The sequence below is a fragment of the Vanacampus margaritifer genome, chromosome 5 (genome assembly GCF_051991255.1).
Source record: "Vanacampus margaritifer isolate UIUO_Vmar chromosome 5, RoL_Vmar_1.0, whole genome shotgun sequence".
Classification (NCBI taxonomy): Eukaryota; Metazoa; Chordata; class Actinopteri; order Syngnathiformes; family Syngnathidae; genus Vanacampus; species Vanacampus margaritifer.
The window spans coordinates 13,741,006-13,756,453 of record NC_135436.1 but is presented as its reverse complement, the minus strand read 5'-3'; the positions used below and the strand labels follow the sequence as shown (position 1 = coordinate 13,756,453).

The window sequence follows — 15,448 nt, the reverse complement described above, 5'->3', positions numbered from 1 at the left end:
GGTCCCCTTGAGTCCAAACCTCTTTTTGAGGGTCAAAACTTAGTTTTAGAGTTTAGGTTTGAATTGAGTTTTGGTTGGGGTTATGGTAAGGGTCAGGGTAAGGCAGTCAGTTGTGATGGTTAAGGTTAGGGTAAGGTTAGGAAATGCATTATGTGAATGAGATGTCCCCACTAGAAATGTAAACCCAACATGTGTGTGGTCATGTTTTTGTTACATAGTGGGGCCCAACCGTCCATGTGGGGTCATTTTGCTGGGCCCCACAAGTTTAGACCTCTTTTTGAGGGTCAAGACTTGGTTTTAGAGTTTAGGTTTGAATTGGGTTATGGTTGAGGTTAGGGTAAGGAATAGAGGTAGGCAATCATTTTTGGTGGTTGGGGTTCGGGGGAGGTGCTAGGAAATGCATTGAATGTCAATGAGATGGCCCCACAAAGATAATAAAACAAACCTGCGTGTGTGTGTGTGTGTGTGTCACCTCCTGCAGCAGCAAGCAAGCTAACTGACAGGAGTGAAAGAAACCCGACTGAATATTGACATACAGTATGTACTGTATGAGTTAGCATGCATTGCTTTTAAAGAGTCTGACAAAGTGAGTAAAAACTGAAAAGGACAGCAGTTTTTGTTGTTGATGTAATGATGAATAACATCAGACCTGTTGTGAGGAGGCCATGGTGGTCTTGAGGGAATCCAGCTCGGCCCTGCTGGACACCACCTCTCTCTGCAATTCTTCAACATGCTCCCGCTGCGCTCGTTCCTGGGTTGACAAAATGGTATTTTTCTAAGAAAGTGGCACACCTGATTATCTCTAACAATATACAAGTGTGCTGCAGCACAATGACTGAGAATCACTACTGAAGATAAATTACACAAGCCATTTTATGAATTTGATGAAAAAGTAAATAAAAAAATAAAAAAACAAGCAAAGTCAAGGTGACTTTGATGCCCACCTGTCTGTCTGCACAATCTTGGGCGGCCTTCACCTTGTCCTGCATCTCTTTCCTCACTGCGTCTATTTCATCCTGCGCTGCCCGAGCTAACGTCATCTGCCGGGTCACCTCTGCATTCTGCACCCAGCACACAAACATACACTTAGGGCAGTGGTTCTTAACCTGGGTTTGATCGAACCCCAGGCATTCAGTGAGTCAGCCTCAGGGGTTTGTGATGATACATCCACAGGTGACGCTACATAACTTGGCCTATCTGTGCTGCATAGAATTGTGCGCTCAGTAGTCGACCTGTGGCTGTTGTGATGGCACTTTGTGTGATTTCTTTATTATTGTGATCCCTTCATACTAACCACGTTGAGCAAAAAAAGAAAGTGGTCGGACAAATTTATGCAATATTAATTTATGTATAACGGAACATATGGTGTTTCACAGGGTTCAATTCTAGGGCTTCTAATGTTTTCATTGTATCTGCTGCCCCGAGGTTCCATCTTAAAAAAAGAAAAGAAAAAAGTGGTGGTTCTTAAAACACTATAAATATAGAGTTGAGTTGAGTGAGTAACTGATTTGCAATGCCAAGTCGAGCAATACAATTCAATTCTCTTTTTTAAAGCGCCTATAAATATAATGCAATATTATTATTATTATTATTATTATTATTCCAGCACAACTCTCTCTCTCTCGCAAGACTAAAGGAACCGTTCCTTAAGCTGCAAGGAGATGGGGACTACAAGAACAACGCTTTCTGAATTCAAGGTAAAGAGAGCCAGATTTGATGAAAAGGCTCCTCTCCCTGTTTATTTTGTTCGCCAGCAAACTTTATATCGGTCTTGAATTTGAAAGGAGAAAAAACATTTTATTTTTCAATCAAGAAAGGTTCGGTGGATGCGCACAGGAAACTGGTGGGATTCAGTACCTTCAACAAGGTTAAGAACCACTGACAGACGATGACGATGTGAACAAAGGTGTTTTTCCTCACCTTCCTCAGCAATTCTGCATGACCTTGTACCAGCTCGCTGTACTTCTCCTTAAGCTTGGTATAGCGCTGCTCATTGGCCTGAGCTTTTTCTGCAAAATGCCCAAGGATACAAAAAACATTAGCCACCTTTCTGGATGGACCTTGACCTATTAAGTTAACGCATGTGATAAACAAGTTACCGGTACATACATAATTCCACAGTTTTTTTACATACATGTATGTACACATAAAATGCACAGACCAATTTTGTGTATTGGAAATCCTGTAAAAACAACAAATTAAGCGCGTTATTATTACTATTTTGTTTTATAGTTGTTTCAATTGTTTCCATCTAAAATATTTTTACACTCAAAAGTGGTCTAACAAATGTATTTTTATTTCTTTATCTGTTTATGCCTTATTTTTCCATTTCTAGGCACTTTAGAACTCTCTGTTCCCAAAAAGTACTGTAGGTATTTGTCTAACTCTATATTTGTTTAAGAAGTGAATTAAATAAATATTTTATTTTTCGAAAAGCTGCACCCACTTTGTCAAAATACTATAAAATTTACGTGTTTTAATTCAATTTTAATTGAAATACAGTACATGCAAGAAAAGGAAATGGAATGACATGAAATTATTGTTATAGTATATATAGTATTTCCACTTTGTTTTTGTTTTTTTAAGCATATAATTTGGCTTTAAGCCTTTAATCGATAGGACATCTGAAGAACTGACAGGGAATTGTGGGAGGGGGGGATGACCTGCAGGAAAGGACCACACAGCCTGGGAATCGAACCGGTGTGGCCTGCTCTGAAGATGAGCCTCTACACGTGGACGTGGTTCGGGTGCTCAAAACAGTGAGCTAACCATCGCCCCTCAGAAACCTTCTTTGAGCGCGTAACATACTTCAAAAGTACATTTGTCAACAAGCTCTTTTGCTCCATTTAATATTCTCCTCCGCGCTATCAGGTTAAAAATAAAAAAAATACAAAATAAAAATAACCCTGTAATATAAGAGTGCGAGGACTTACTCTCTATCTCTGTCAGACTCCGCTGCTCTTTCTCCGTGTCCTCCCTGACCCTCCTCAGGTCGTCAAGCTCAGCCTTCAGGAACTCACTCTCCCCTGCTGCCTGTAGCCTCAAGTGGCTCTGTTCTGCTAGCTCGGCCTCCAGCTCATTGACACGGCCCCTCAAAGCCTGACATAATCGCCCACTCTGGCAGATGGAGAGAAGGGGGAAAAAAATGAAATTACATTTGCTTAATCAAGGAAATTATGAGCAGATTCATTTATCGTGTACTTGGATTAAATTATGGATCGGGGAGGATTGTATCCCTTTTTACCTCCAATCGGAATGATTCCAACTCGTCCTTAAGGGCCTGGATCTCCCTTGTCAGCTGTTCAATCAGTCGGTCTCTGGTGGATAGAGAAAGGCAGCGCCTGTCAATCAAAAGCTCCAACCATATTTCTTCTGAAATTCAAGTTTTACATTGAGAACATATTTATCATTAATTAATGTAAAAAAGAGCATTTCGATAAACATGACTTATCTTATGCTGTGCTAATGACAAGTGAGCAACCAAATGAAATTATTTTTCCACTTTTTATACAATTTCTTCAAGACGTACTTTTCGTCCTTACGCATCCCATTCTGATTGTTGAAGTTGAAGGGGTCAATTGCAGCGGAGTTGCCAAACAGGTCATCAAATTTTGTCTCCACTGGCGCCTAAGCAGTCAAAACCACAACATATGAAAAGGTAAAGATCCAAAGTACTTAATTTCAAACATAATTTATTAAAATAATTTCTTTAAGCCTGGGATTTTTGATTCCTTTGGATTGGCGATATAACTAAGAAGTAAAATGTGAATAAATTCTGCTATGAGGATAATCAATTTTCAGACGAAATATTTATATTAAATCTCATTTTAAATTCACATCTAAAAACAAAATTCAGAGCTGTGTGTTCAAAATGTGATCGATTACTTCACTAGCCAATGTTATTAGGTTAATTGCATAATTGTAAACTCTGTCCAGTCATCTTAATTGAGACACTTGTCCTGAATTTACCGGAAGGACGGGCAGGTCGGTGTCCACCAGGTCGTCAGTTTCCACCATGTGTTCCAATTCCGGAGAAGACGACTCGGCGGGGATCACGACCACAGGGCTGATGTGCTCCGACAGGGCAGATGCACGCAAGAAGTTTGGAGGATTCTGCGAGGAAACATTTCATTCATTTAAAAGTGTTGTTTTGAATGTGTAGTATTCAAGAAAAGAGAGAAAGCAAATTGCACATTGCCATTGGCAAACATTAAGCATTTCACATTCCATGGCCTTAGCAGAATGATCCAGCACTTTTCAACATAAAGACCAAAAAGAACAGGCTTTTTAATTTGTTTTTATATAAGTAAACTATCAATAGACTTTAGGCTGGAAATGGATTAAACTCTTTAGCATTTCTGATACGACCGTTACATAAGTATAGACTAGGGATAAAATCTGGATGTGTTTAATAGACTTTTTGGACAGACCTTTTAACTCATTTACTCCCAGCCATTTTTACTGATGCAACCCCCTTCGCTCCTGGCTGTTTTACTGGATTTTGACTGATTTTGCAAGGCCCACACAATATTGTGTTCTATTGCTATAAAAACATGGAACCTACCAAAAGAAAGATTAGAGTCTCTCCTTACATCAGGGGGAAAAAAGTATACTTGTATCTGTCTCCGTTTTACAGCATTACAATATAGCTAAGTTTCATCATTATTGACATTCCTTTTGAAAACACTGACAAAAAGAGCTTGTTGCAACATGGCCTTGGCTGATCTCTAATACTCTGCTGCCACCTGCTGGCCCTTTTTTTTTTTTTTTTTTTTTTTTAAATACCTACCATTGCTTTGTGTCAGAAAGCTGCATCAAAGCCTTCTGTATGCTCTTGCATAAAAAACAACAACATATAAATATTTTTTGGGGAGCAAAGGGCAAAGTATTAAAAACTTATTTACACGTTATTGGGTTTGAATGAGTTAATTTACAAATCAGTCTGAGTGGAACTAGACCCATTAACTCCCGCTGAATCAGTCTTTAACAATTCTATGCCTAAAATGACAACAGTTTGGAAAGTCCTTTTCTGATCCAGCATGACTACAAGGGGACATTTGACTGTACTGTAGTCGTGTAATTGTCATGTTTTCCAATATTTCTGTCCATACAGTTAATGGAGAGATTTGGGTCAATCATCACCTCTGGCAACTGTGGGATCTGAATCAACCGCTTGAAGTATTGCAAGTTACTGGAGCGATAAAACAGACTCTTCAACCTGCAATAAGGCAAAATCAAGGAGTTGAAGAATGACATTTGAACAGGGCGATCGACAACGTTTGGGTTTCGGCACCAGTGCCCATTCATACTTCTTAAACTGTTCCTGGAAGCGATCTCGGTGGCCTTGGAGAGTGTCTGCTGGAAGACCTGCATTAAAAAATACAAGAGAGAGAACACATCAAACCTTCAAATCACAAATGAGATTACCTTCATGTTTTCAGATTAGAAGACTTTCAGAAAATATTGGGAGAATTTAAATGAGCTGATTGAGTGGAAAGTTTGAATGTAATTAAAAACATTCCACATTTTCCACAAACATCTTATAGGCTTTTTGTCAGCTCACTGTTGCTTACACTCTGGTGGCAGATGGATTTGTTTTCTCATTTGTTCAAATCGTTTTGCACAACAGCATTTCCACATTTTGCTTTTCCGTCCATGTGCATCAACTGGCCTCGCTGGCTCCTTCACCAAATATACATACACTCATGTTTGGTGAGTTTGATCGACTTCATATTTGTTTCACAATAACTTTTGGATCTTAAAACTTTGCTTCTAAATCACCATGATTGTTGTAAATAAAAAGTATGAAATCTATAGAGAACTACAAAAATAAATGAATGAATAATTGGAGTTAATTTTTAATGGAGCAACAGAGTTGTGTGTTACTCACATGAGTGCAGCTTAAATAGCAGCTTGACTGTGTAGTCGTACAGGTGGCTGCAGTCCAAGATGACTTGGATGAGCGGAGCCAGACGACATTGGCCAGCAGCAGTCACTGACACCGACCGAGACATATCCAGCGAGCTGAATACTGGGAGAGAGGGACACACACGCACACACACACACAATTCATTTTACAAGGCATCTCTTGTTTTCACGTTCATTACATCCCACATTGACAACAAAGCACACGTCAGTCACATGTTCCAATACTTTTGCTATCATAACAAATGGATGGATTCGAATCTTATGAGTTGTGCATTTGATCCAGAATACAAGCTTAATGTAAATAAAGGAGTGCATTTCAAGAATGATGACTGAATGTGAGATTTTTTCTCTCTTCATAATTAGATTAGTATGGAGCTTGCTTAATATACAGAGAATATTTTCTGTATGAATGTCATTTGATTAGTATAAAACGGACTACTGAGACTTTTTTCTTTCTTTCATAAAGTAAAGGCCATTACATTATGCTACTTTTCTAAGGAGGTGCCAGGCATCCCTGTTTAATTTGACTCATTACAGAGTCCCACCTCTGAAAAAGGTAGGAAAAATACTCTAAACGAGAGGTATTTGCAATGTCGACACTAACAGGTTTGTCACTCTCTCCCGATCGTTAAACCTCCCTTGCCCAGAGGTGTGGTTTCCTCAGACTCAAAAACACTCACAGAATTATTATTATTATTATTATTTGTATTTTATTTTACAAAAACACAGACATATTAGGCTGCCTCTTAAACCCTGAATGATGAAACATTTTGGAAATGGATCAGAAGTGACTAATTTGACTGTTGTTGATTTGTAGAGAACATTAATGTCAAAATTCTCTTTTCACAATGGTAATGCTTAATGTTAATGCTAATTAAGCCATATGCCTGAATAAGTCTGCCATTAAAAAAGCTGCCAGAAAAGGGTGAAAATGTTTTAGAAACACCTCTCGCTCTCAAGGCAATTTTTGGAGTGAATATCCACGTCGAGTTATCGGAGAAAACGGCCCCCCAAAAGAGTGAATCGTATGAAAATACTAAGCACAGGATACAGATTGAAGGCCATGATAAAAAGAAACGAGAATGTAATTTCCTTCGATTCATTTATGAGTAGATGAGAGCAGCTTTTGCAGCATTTCCTCTCAGCACACATCACATCCCAGCAGCCTATTTTTAGCCATGTCCATATACTGTGAGACACATGCACCTTCGATGACTCACCCCGACAACAACAGAGTCTGTAACCACTCAATCAGAGGCATCACTGCTCCGATGGTAAAAGTGTCTATTTTTGTACAGCATTAGAACTCTACCACTCAACCCTCCCGTCTGCCCAAGTAGGAACTTTGCACCAGAGTGAATGTGTGTTCACAGCAGATTTTCCCATCAGTGCAAAAAAGCTCACCGCCAAGGAAGAGGTTGAGTTCACACTCCAGGTAATCAAACATCTCCACTGTTAACTGAAAGCTGGGGGCAGACACAAAGAGAAGCACATTTCACACTTCTTTAGCGTATATCAAATGTTTCCGTTTTGCTATTTTTATGCAAAATATATGTACCACATACAACACTGATGGCTAAAACTAGGACTGTGCAAGAATTGATGCTATATTACAAAATGAATACGGAATCAGAAGTTTTGGATTCAAGTAAAAAAAAAACAATCGTACACATCAGTAGTTGCAGCACAACATATGCTATGTAGGCTCTGTGCCCATCTCAATGGAAAATTAACTTTAGTCCTCCGTTTCACTGGAGATTTTTATCATTGTCCAATTGCGCTTGAAAGTTTACCTACCCCCAGGGCAGTGGTTCTCAACCTTTTTCCAGTGATGTACCCCCTGTGTAATATTTTTTCAGCCAAGTACCCTCTAACCAGTGAAAAACATTTTTGGTTGAAAAACAAGTGCTGTGCCATAATTTTCTGATTTATTAAACTTTGGAAATTAATTTGGTCTCTCTTGAACTATTTGAAAATCAAAAGACTAAAACAAACTTAAAAAAATAAAAGAATTAACTTAATTACAAATGAAAAAATAATAAAATAAAATTACATAAATTGTACATGAAAATAATTTATCACCATTAAGTGTCCTCGTTTCAGATCAAAATACAGATCTGTTCTCAAAAATAAATCATTAACTTAAATTTAAATAACATTTTCATATGATTGACAGGTGATCCTAGATGGCATATGACAGTTTGGGTCAAACTATTCTGGCTTGAGGAGACTGGGTTTTTAGAACAATGAAAATGAAATAGCCTACTGAATATAAAATTTGTTTTATTAACTTAGATTCTCCTAAAATATTTACAGTACATAATATAATAATTATTTTTAAAAGATGTTTGCATGAATGCTGCTTTGAAAAAAATGTTTTAAAGGTGGGGTCTTAAGTTTTGACCGTTTGTGATTGTAAACAAATAATTCAAAACGGACTCCACCCATGGCTCAACCTCCACTCTTCTCGTCAACATCGCCCCTGCCAACAGCATTGCATTCATTCAAATGGGGAAGATTATTCAAACGTCAAACTGCCTTGCAACTTGCATCTTTCGGGGTCCAGTGTGTAAATGAAGTGGCAGCTTGCCTTACTTACAAGTTGTTGACGTCATTCTCGCCTGCCTCTTCAAGCTGTCTGTTTGACATCTGCAGGTTGCCGGGGAACCGAGGGTTCTGAAAGAGAAGACGACACAAGAAAGGCTCAAATAACATGAGTGCTACAACATGCTCTACCTGTGATACAATAGGTTGTACATGTTACTAATACAATGACATTTAACTCATTCACTGCCATTGACGACTATAGACGTCAAAAATTCATGTGAACTATTTCTATTAATTTAACTTTTTTTTTTCATTTTTATGAAAACCTAGAATTTTTTTTGTATTGTACATTTATAACAGATATAAAATTTGTGATTAATCGTGAGTCAACTATTGAAGTCATGCAATTAATTACGATTAGAAATTTTAATCGTCTGACGCCCCTCATTTTAAAATGAGGGGCGTCAGGCGATGACATTTTTAAATTGAAATTAATCACATGACTTCACTAGTTAACTCACGATTAATCACAAATTGTATATCTGTTCTGAATGTACAATAAAAAAAAATCTAGGTTTTCATACTCTTGTTAGCAAAAGTGGAAAAAAATGTTAAACTAATAGAAATAGTTCAAATGAATTTTTGACGTCTATAGCCGTCAATGGCAGTGAATGAGTTAATAAATGTTTAGATTACTGAATTGAATCATTCTACTGTATGTTGCCAATTAAGCCTTTTGGTATAGAGTACTGCAAAAAAAAATTTGAAAGAAGGAAAATAAGGCTATCATCATGACTTTCTGTTTATCTACGACTGGCCTCAATCGTCCCATTAAAAGAAGCTTCATTTAAGATGCTTGAGAAGCCATTAGCATCACAGCCGGAATGTTCTATGAGGACCCACCCGTGACCCCCGCAGAGAAACGATGGCAATAAAAAGAGACTTCAGGCACAGATAATAAGTGATGAGGGAGTCTTGCTGGGTTTCATAGGCCATGACGACTCACTTTGATGTGAAACTCCATTTTGGTGATGAGCAGTTTGAGGTAGACGCTGCAGAGCTTCCCGTAGCCTTCACTCAGGTGACCCTGCAGGCACAAAAGACTGAATCAAACGGAGGCAAACATTTGGAGAAGGGTAGAAAGTTGGCTGCTTAAGGAACACTGGGAAATTCGAGATGACACGTTGGCCCGAGGCGGCGTTTAATTAAGATTCCAAGTGTGAGCAACTTCGTCTGGTGGAGCCCAACTACAGCCGTAGTTAAGACAAAATATTCCATCTGCCTGCTTTGTGGAGTGGAGTCGAAAAAGGATCAGTTAACCTTGCAGTAGCTTCTCATATGCAAGAGCATAAGTTCACTCTGAGAATGGGGACAAAGTTGAAGTACTGTACTACAACTACACATTACTTCACCAGTCGGTGGTGGTTACACAACAGGAAGAAGAGATTCCGTATTTCCCTGAGCGATGTAATAAACGCTTACTGTAAAATAAAGTAGAACAGTATCATAAAAGTATCAGTATCATAATTCAACAGTTCTGCCTATTCATGATCAGTAGGATCAGCACCAAACCAAACTGTACACCTTTATTTGGCCTAAATCTAATGAGATTTCAAATTTTGCAAATGCGGAAAAAAATAAACAAAATGAAAAACCTTCCTTCATGTCCCTTGCAAACTCCTCTCTGTAAAGTTTTGTCGAAATTGGTTTGATTGGTAGCTGGGGGTTGTGAATTGCCTGGCGATTCGATGCGTATCACGATTCATAGGTCACGATTCGATTCGATACCGATTAATCCCGATACAAATCTATAAATTGATAATTGAGATTTTTTTAAACTCAAATTTTGAAAATACTAATCAGCAAACTTGTACATGTACACTGTAAGATTTGTATGAAAATGTATTTATTTATCTGAAAATTCAGGCTTATAACTGAGCCACTGCATTTAACAAACAGCTTGCAGTCTGTTTCATGTTTAAACAGCACTGAAATAAAATATGAAGGCTTAATGTTCTATTAATATAACATTCTTCCATGCTTAATGTGTGAATCCTAATCCTAAGTAAGACGTTTTGTTGAATATTTCCATAAAACATTGATGGTTAAAAATCAATTCGGCCTCATATCGAATCGATTTGAGAATTGCGTGCTGTAATATCGCGATATATTGCAGAATCGATTTTTTCTAACACCTCTATTGGTAGCTAACAATAACAAAGACGATAAAAAAAATCTCAGCGCAAATGTACTTTATTATAATATCACATAGGAGGTTCAACTGCTGTATTGACCCCAAATCCCATTTTTACAAAGCGGTGTGATGTTATCCACTCAAAATAATGCTATAGCGAGTGTCCTCCAAATAAGCCATTGCGATGATTGTGTGCGTGAGATCTGAGTGCGGACACATGCTGCCAAGTCTGTCACTTTGCACCTCAAGTACTGTAGATACTACACAGTTCATTTGATTTTTGGAGCAGTCAAGTGAATCACACCCTGCAGGCATTCTGTTTTACTTCGATCTTTCACATGTCGTTCTTGTGGTCACAAGCCAGGAAGTGTCAGCACTGCAAAACTGGAGACATTTCCATGTATTTGTGGTTTCAGACTTTTCATTGACCTTTGAAAAATGTCCACTTCCATCATAATTCAATGTTTTCCAATGTTTTATGCACAACATCATGACTGCCAAACTCGTGTCAATCTCGTGTCAGAGTCATGTCAAAATGGGCCTGTGATATGGTTTAAGGTTGACATCAATAAAAAGGCAAAAACAAGCAAATCGTAGGTTTGCGGCTCATTAGTCAAGTATTTTCCCAATTCATGGTTGCTACGTGCGCACTCAATTCAGGAAAAATGACCGATGGTGACAAAAACTGCACTTTTTTTTTGTTTTGTCTAAAACTTTAAATCAGTTGCCTATTTCAGTGGAGTAGAGAAATAAATCACTTGAACTTATTTTTGGGGATAAACTATGAAACGTTCAATTTGGAACCAGAATTGTGCTTTTCTGGCATATTTCATGAAGGATGGCTTTGTAAACGTAAGCCCTTAAACAAATACATTTCCAAGTTTTAGGCGACAAAGCCACACATATTGGTCAGCCCAGGATGCATGGCGTCCCATTTTTTTTTTCCAAGTCCATACGGTGCTCTCCTGTAAAGCAACACAGATTAGGCCTTGTTTTTTTTTTTCCTATTCCTCCAATTTCCTTTTTCCATGTAAGAAACTCGGGGCGCTAAGAAGCGAACCGCAAGGCTTCCCGTTTTGTCTCCCTTTGTTGGTCAGTTATTTTACAAATCATTGTAAAAACAAGAAGAAAAAAAAAAAAGTCTAACGTCATTACCGATAACCGTTATTTTTTCCATGTTTCTCAGACAGCTTGTAACTGTGAAGACAAATTAATAAATCTGATTCTGCTGTTTTTTTTCAAGCAGCCGGTTCGTGCTGCTCATTCCCTACCTATTTTGTGAACGTTAATGAGAAAGCGGACCATTCAAAATCACACTCATATTCTGACCAACGAAAATACCTTCAAAAACGGGCATCCTGCTCATTTCCAACACAATTAAATATCATAAAACAAAATTAAAAGCTAAAAGAAAGGGACCTTAAAAGATGCAAACAATTTCACATTCACAACACCACCTACGATTTGATCATGTATTAATATTGATTTTACAAAGTCACCAGATGTGATGATGTGAACAGACAGTCGTGTGTCCTTGCTTACCCACATCCTGCTCATATCCGTCAAATCCGCCTTATTCCTCATAGAGTCCTTTATCACCTGGGATGGTGGCAACAGCCACAGAGGAAATGAAGAAAGGAAAAAAAAAACGGAGTTTATACAAATAAAAAGGGTTATTACCCAATGTATAAATGGAGAGGAAATTGCGGGCATTAATAGTTAAATTCATAATGGAACATGTAGTCTTTACGTACGTTTGGATGTCCATCTCGTAGTAGTTTGTGGAAGACGTGACAGAACTTCCAGCAGAGGACTGCATTGCTGGAGAGCGGAAGCCGGTTGACCGCTGCCCAGAAAGTGTGGGCGCCTTTCTCATGATGAGTCCCCAAAATGCAGGGTGACACAGTCAAGGATCAATCACTTAAACTGCAGATTTATTTCTCTAAACCTTTGATTCCCAACCAAGAGATCATCAGGGATGTTGCAGAAAATTATCTAATTGCACATAATTTGTCTGAAAATTATTACTTATTAAAAACATATCTTTGTTTATTTCTCTACGAGTTATAGTAACAGGAAGAACAATTTATGTGTTCTTCCATTAGATGGCAGAAGATGCAATAAAATGGCTTCCTCCAAGTTGTGTGTTCAAACAAACACGCTCATATTTCATACTGCATAAATGAATACATTTGTGAATAGATTGAGCCAAGATAATCATTATTTCAGTATTCAATTGTAGTGGTGTTGGTGATGATACATGTACTGTATGACGGTGCCATATATAAAGCGGCTACTTTGGCTTATGATAGTTTTTCCAAACTAGGATAAACACAGCATCAAAACCAGTGGGACCTCTAACAACTGCTCAGTCGAACATTGCTTAACCCAGGGGTAGGCAAGTTCGTTCCTCCGGCATGTTTTTGATGTCTCCCTCCTCGAACACAGCTGAGAGGCTCCTGCTGAACGTAATTATGAGCTGATGATTTGAAACACCTGGGTTGGAGGCAGGAGACACCGAAACCATGCAGGACTGCGGCTCTCTGGGACCGAACTTGCCTATCCCTGGCCCAACTTATCTGAGACCGGCAGTTTGTGTTGTCATGGCTTTTGGGTCAGTAAACAATGAAGTGCGACAAATTGTAGTACTAATTGTATACATTCTAATTTCCTCAATTGATTCAATTTCGATTCACAAGAGTTCAGTTTGATTTAGATTTCTTTCAATTCAATCAGATACTAATTAATTATGGAACATCAATTCTTCTTCAATATCAAGGACATGATAAAAAACTCCACAAACGTTCAATTCCAAATTAAATTTTTTAGGATGCAGTAACTGATTAAGTTATTGGGTTTATTAATGAAAGTAGCATGTTATAATCACAAGTGTTACACAAACATTGGCATCATCAAGGATGAGATGAAAATATTTTCATAATTCTAATTCAATCATTGTAAATATAAATTTCAAATATTCTGCATTGCTCTAAAGTGCATTAATTCAGGTCTTTCATAAATGTAAGAAAATACTTTAAATTCATGTGAACAGCAAATTTCAAGAAAACAGTAAAATACCCCCAAAAAAGACTTTTAAAATTCAATTTTCTTACGAATTTATGGGAAAAAAGAGATTAAAATAATCTCTAATTAATTAATAATTTGTGGTTTTATGAAGCGATATTAGGCTCGAAAAGAAAAATCGATTCAATATCGGTTATTCGATTTTTTTTCCAAAATCCACCCCTACTATTGTTATGTTGGTCAGACTCAGTGGCCCACTAAGCAGCAGTTTCCCCGTCAGCACAGGTCACCCCATGGAGTATAGGCGTCATGTACTGCCCCTCTTCTGCTCTGCAGTGCAAATAAATATTTGTCGTTTCACAGACTGCATTGATACAGTAACTTAGCTTAGCTGTAGGCTGTTTACTGTACTGTATTTTTAAGATATAGCAATCTTTATAAGTGATTGAAATGCTATTAAATTGTTTTGAGGTCAGTTTGTGTGTAAACTATCAATATAGGCAATTATAATCAGTTTTAGGGGAGCGTCAATTATTCATAGGAATTTGCTATTCCGGCCAGTTAGTTTATGTCCCCTGCAAATAGCGGGGGTCCACTCTACTGATTGATGATGACTTTGTTCTGTTATTTGTTTGGGACACAACACACACAAAAAGCAGAAAACAACTCCCGGGAAAAAAATCCAAGAACTTTCATTTTGTCCGTCTGTCCACCCAAACAGACAATAATATTAGAATCAATTCCAGTAACATTAATCTTAAGCAGCTCTACATTGCTGTAAACGAAATACAGAACTGCACCGACTGTCTCGCCTTCTATTTTGTATCCCAAAGGATTAAATTAGCTTCAGCACAGATGAGGCTACCCTCAGTTACTTGTTTTGATCTTGCACTAACATAACCTCAACCGGAGAACACGCGTCACATGGGAATGGCAATTTCACACACAAAAACACACACACACACACACACACACACTTTTGTGTATACAGACAAAATATAAGGATATTCCTAGCATGCTTCTCTTTGACAGCAACCTCCTGTGTGTTGATGGCCTTGTTGATGCTCACTGCCTGTGAGGAAGAGGAAAGGAAATGAAAAATCAGCCAAGATATATATTTTCCAAACCTTTCAAGTGTTTTATTTCACAACTTGACACACTTTTATCTTTCACAAAAGTGCTTTCCCTTTTCAGGCCGCCCGGAGAATGAGAGTCAGTCAAGTTTGAGTGAAGGTGATTGACCTATTTTCAGTCGAGTTGGTATTCAAGGGAGCAGCTGAGAGGCCCGACTGAGCTCTTCTCTGTATTTGATGATTATGGGAGGCTGACAGCAAACAGTCTGAACATATGAGACAGTTAACCCGACTCAATCATACTGTACAGTACCTGTCTAAAATAACATATAAGCTCCAGTACCTTAGCATCTTATTAAAAAGCACTCAATTTAATTTGGTTAGCCCACACATATATTCCATGCAAGTTCCTGGTATCCAGACATGATTTTTTCTTTTCTTTTAAAGACTGCAAAACGACAAAAGAAAATAAATCACAAATGGCATTCTGTCAATTTACATTTAGTTGGAGTTAGGAGAGCACGGGAGGCTTGTTTCATAATCTCGCTTCCCACAGATGACCCGAGTCTACTTGTGCCAGTATGCAAGCAGTCAAGATCAGGAAGTAAACCACAATGATCACAAGGGGAGGAGCGAGCTCAGTACCACTGCACCATCAGCTTTTACACAAATACCTTCTGTT

The 15,448-nt window shown here is 38.1% G+C and overlaps 1 protein-coding gene across 3 annotated transcripts in view; it reads right to left on the bottom strand.

Moving 5' to 3' along the window:
* hip1 (huntingtin interacting protein 1) overlaps nucleotides 1–15,448 on the bottom strand; it is a 45,472-nt gene that overhangs the window by 13,460 nt on the left and 16,564 nt on the right. For all 3 annotated transcript variants that reach the window (XM_077566111.1, XM_077566112.1, XM_077566113.1), the window contains exons 2-17: nucleotides 14,702–14,765; nucleotides 12,424–12,566; nucleotides 12,212–12,268; nucleotides 9,482–9,562; nucleotides 8,528–8,604; nucleotides 7,333–7,394; nucleotides 5,891–6,031; nucleotides 5,310–5,367; nucleotides 5,143–5,218; nucleotides 3,970–4,113; nucleotides 3,530–3,627; nucleotides 3,245–3,317; nucleotides 2,934–3,117; nucleotides 1,921–2,009; nucleotides 945–1,061; nucleotides 650–751 (exon numbers count right to left, since the gene is read on the bottom strand). In XM_077566111.1, coding sequence (XP_077422237.1) covers nucleotides 650–751; nucleotides 945–1,061; nucleotides 1,921–2,009; nucleotides 2,934–3,117; nucleotides 3,245–3,317; nucleotides 3,530–3,627; nucleotides 3,970–4,113; nucleotides 5,143–5,218; nucleotides 5,310–5,367; nucleotides 5,891–6,031; nucleotides 7,333–7,394; nucleotides 8,528–8,604; nucleotides 9,482–9,562; nucleotides 12,212–12,268; nucleotides 12,424–12,566; nucleotides 14,702–14,765 — 1,566 coding nt within the window. The remainder of the gene's footprint in view (nucleotides 1–649; nucleotides 752–944; nucleotides 1,062–1,920; nucleotides 2,010–2,933; nucleotides 3,118–3,244; nucleotides 3,318–3,529; nucleotides 3,628–3,969; nucleotides 4,114–5,142; nucleotides 5,219–5,309; nucleotides 5,368–5,890; nucleotides 6,032–7,332; nucleotides 7,395–8,527; nucleotides 8,605–9,481; nucleotides 9,563–12,211; nucleotides 12,269–12,423; nucleotides 12,567–14,701; nucleotides 14,766–15,448) is intronic.